Here is a 3425-nt window from a genome sequence, read left to right as displayed (position 1 = left end):
GTTCCAGCTGATTTATTAAAATTGTCAAGATACAGACTTCCAGCACAAAAAAAAAAAAAAAAGACAAAACCCAGGCCACGATGTCCACAGTGCATGAGTCTGCTTCGCCACCATTTGCTACAAAATATGCAGATGGTCTGTCCTTTATTTAGATTATATTGCACAAAATGAGACTTTTTAAACTATGTGCCTTTTTTTTTGCTAAAAATCGAGAATCCAGTTTTAAACCTTCCATCTGGGGCCCCATCCACATATCACAGCGTATGAGATACATAAAGTCCTACTATAGTACAGTACATATACAATCTTCAAACTAAGGTAACAGCTCTGAGGTCTATATCACCATTTTCAATAAATCTTTACCTACAAATATGGAACAAATCTCTACTATAGCTGTACAAAAAAAAAGTTTGCTTTTTTTTTCTTTAAACCACAAGGCCTTTAGATGCAAGGATTATTTTAAAATTTTAATCCTTTTTAAACCAGGACATAACGTACCAACATACTTGCATGCTAGAAAACAGGAGAAAAAAAAAGAAATCGAAAGGGAAGAAGTGCCTGAAAGTCTTACTGGAAAAACACAGCAAGAATGTTCCCTTTTCACTGTACAAAAATACGCCTGAAAATATATTAATTTTTAAAAAAGACTGAGGTCTGTTATGTATCAAAAATGTTTCAATACCTTTTGTACTGAGGTCTAGGCTGTCTGGTATTCAATCAAGGAGGTATAAGGGAACAAGTTACAAAAAAAAAGTTGGCAAGTAGAAATCACATTTGTAAAACCATAAACAATTTGTTCGGAAAAGTAAACTCTGATCTGAAGTCAGTTCACAGTTTTTTGTTGTAAGCGTTTGTACAGTCTGCATTTTTTTTCAAGCTCCCTGCAGTTTTGTTAAGAATCGGATGCATAGAAGACATCAGTTTTCTCCCTCCAAAAATAACATAAAATAAAATAAAAAAAGTTGCAATGGTCCCTTTTTGTTGTTGTTTTTTAAATCACCAGTTCTTTAAGATCTCTTAAAAAAAAAAATCTCCAACCAACTCCCTCGAGTAACAGTTGCGCTGCCAGAAGGCCCCTCCGCAGACGCCTTCCAGACTTCAAAGACCGACCAGCTCCGAACCGCGCCTTCCGGAGCGGGTCCTCCGCCTCCCCGCCCCGCCCCCTCCGCCTTTGTTGCAATCACGAATTTCAGGAAAAAAAAATAGTAATTACAAAAACACATTTTGGGGGGGGGGGATAAAAATCACAACTCCAGACTAGGTATGCAACTACCTTGAGACACGATAAAGGAAGGGAGAGGGGACAAAAAAAGGAAGGAAAAAATCTTTTAGAACTACTCGTTTCACTTAAACTCCACCAAAATTTCATCATCTTTTCCAATTTCTTTGTGTCACGACATCGTATCAACATCAGCATCACCTCTCCCCTCCACCCTACCACCACCACCACCACCGCCACCGACACCACCGACACCATCATCATCATCAGCAAGACTTCAAGGACCCCTCGGGCTCTGCACCCGCCGAGAGAAAGAGCGAGGAGCCGGGCGCGCTCTCAATACGTGAACACCAGGTCGGAGAAGTTCGCCTCCAGCCAGTCCCCCGCGATCATCTCGCTCAGCTCGGGCGTGCAGTAGTCGGGGAACTCGAAGTGGGAGCCCAGGCTGCCCTCGCTGAACGAATCCAAATCTTTATCCACCAGGGACAAGGACAGGTTCCCGGCCGCCGCGCCGCCCCCCAGCTGCTGCTCGCTGGCGCTGTGGGCGCTTTGGGAGAAATTCAAGCTCAGGTCGAACATGAGGTCGTCGGCGTCCTCGCCGCCGCTGCCGCTGCCGCTGCCGCTGCTGCTGGACGAGGAGGTGGAGACGGAGCGCGAGGACGCGGGCGACAGCGCGGGCTGCGCCAACGGCGGCGGGTGCTGCTTGGTGATGTTCTTGAAGCTGTAGTAGAGGCGGCTGCCGCCCCCGGCGCCCGAGGTCGCGCCGGCCCGCACCTCGTCGTAGAGGCTGGCGCCCTCGGGGGACTCGGCCGCGCTGCTCAGCGTGGGGCTGGCGGGCACTTTGGCGACGTTGTAGCGTCTCAGCAGCTGCGGCGCCTGATGCCCCGGCGGCTGCAGGAGCTGCGGGTGCGGCGGCTCCTCGTCGTCCTCGTCCGCCTCCTGCTTGATCCGCAGCTGCAGCTCGTCGTCGTCCTCATCCTCGTCGTCGTCCTCGTCCAGGAACACACACTTGACCGTCTTGGCCGCGCCACCGCCGCCGCCCGCGCCGCTCACCCGCAAGCTGCCCAGCACGTAGTCGTCGCCGGCGCCGCCGAAGTCCCCGGGCTGTGCCGCCTTGCCCGCGCCAGCCTTGGCGCCACCGGCGGCGGGGGCCGCAGGGGCCTTGAGCTTGCCGCACTTCTTGCTGGAGCCCTTGGAGGTCTTGGCACCGCCCGCGCTCGCGCCACCCGCTGCGCTCTTCTCCGGGCTCTGGCTGGCGCTGGGCTTGGCCGCGGGGTCCATCTTGGGCTTTTTCCGGGGCCGGTACTTGTAGTCGGGGTAGTCGGCCATGTGCTTTAGCCGCAGCCGCTCGGCCTCTCGGATGAACGGGATCTTCTCGCTGTCCTTCAGCATTTTCCAGCGCTTGCCCAGCCTCTTGGAAATCTCGGCGTTGTGCATGTCGGGAGACTGCTCCATGATCTTCCGGCGCTCGATCTTGGACCACACCATGAACGCGTTCATCGGCCGCTTGATGTGGCCTGACGCCGTCTTGCACCAGTCCGGGTCGCTCTCGTCCAGGGCCACCGGGCTGCAAGCCATGAATTCGCCCTCCTCCGTGTCCAGCGCCTCCCGGGGCAGGTTGCTCTCCGACTCCAGGCTCTCCGCCTGCTGCACCATGATCCGCTGCGGGGCTGGGCGCTCCAACCTGGGCCGTTCGGTCTCCTGCGGAGGTCCCCCTCCCCCTCTCGCCCCTCCACCTTCCCGGGCAAGTTGCAAAGTCCTTGGCGCCCCGCGGCCGCGGCTGCCCCCCTCCCCCCCGCCCCCCCTCCCAGGCTGCACACAGCGGCTGCGGCGGTCTCGGCAGCGAGGGCCGCCAGCGCGGGGGGCTGCGGCCGCGAGGGGAGAGGCGGCGGCGGCGGTGGTCGAGGCAGCCCGGGACCCTTTCTCCCGCTCGTGGCTCCCGCCGCAAGCGCCGGAACCCCGAGCACTCCCAGTCGCGCGCGCTCCTTCTGCAAAAAGTTGAAGAGTCTCTCCCAACTAGTTATCAGGGTGTCATATGGGTGACATCACTCCCCGGGCCAGCCAATGGCGGGCGGCCGGCTCCGCCCATCTCCCTTTATTAACTCTGCGGCCCCGCCCTCCCGGGTGCTTTGCAAAGGTGGGGGGTGGGGGCTGGAGGCCTGTCTAGAAATATGTTATTTTTAAAAAATCCGCGTGTGTGCACAGA

The 3425-nt window shown here is 55.5% G+C and overlaps 1 protein-coding gene across 1 annotated transcript; it reads right to left on the bottom strand.

Annotated features, from left to right (window-relative positions):
• Nucleotides 1–206: 206 nt before the first annotated feature.
• Nucleotides 207–3200, bottom strand: SOX11 (SRY-box transcription factor 11). The gene has a single exon (XM_028516062.2). It carries the CDS (start codon nucleotides 2873–2875, stop codon nucleotides 1556–1558), a length of 1320 nt encoding a protein of 439 aa, XP_028371863.1. The 5' UTR covers nucleotides 2876–3200; the 3' UTR covers nucleotides 207–1555.
• Nucleotides 3201–3425: the final 225 nt, after the last annotated feature.

The sequence above is a fragment of the Phyllostomus discolor genome, chromosome 6, assembly GCF_004126475.2.
Source record: "Phyllostomus discolor isolate MPI-MPIP mPhyDis1 chromosome 6, mPhyDis1.pri.v3, whole genome shotgun sequence".
Taxonomy (NCBI): Eukaryota; Metazoa; Chordata; class Mammalia; order Chiroptera; family Phyllostomidae; genus Phyllostomus; species Phyllostomus discolor.
This window is presented reverse-complemented; position numbering and strand designations above follow the sequence as displayed.

Bases quoted from the DNA above. Each gene is read 5' to 3' on its own strand.
- SOX11 (XM_028516062.2), bottom strand. From the start codon at position 2,875: ATGGTGCAGCAGGCGGAGAGCCTGGAGTCGGAGAGCAACCTGCCCCGG.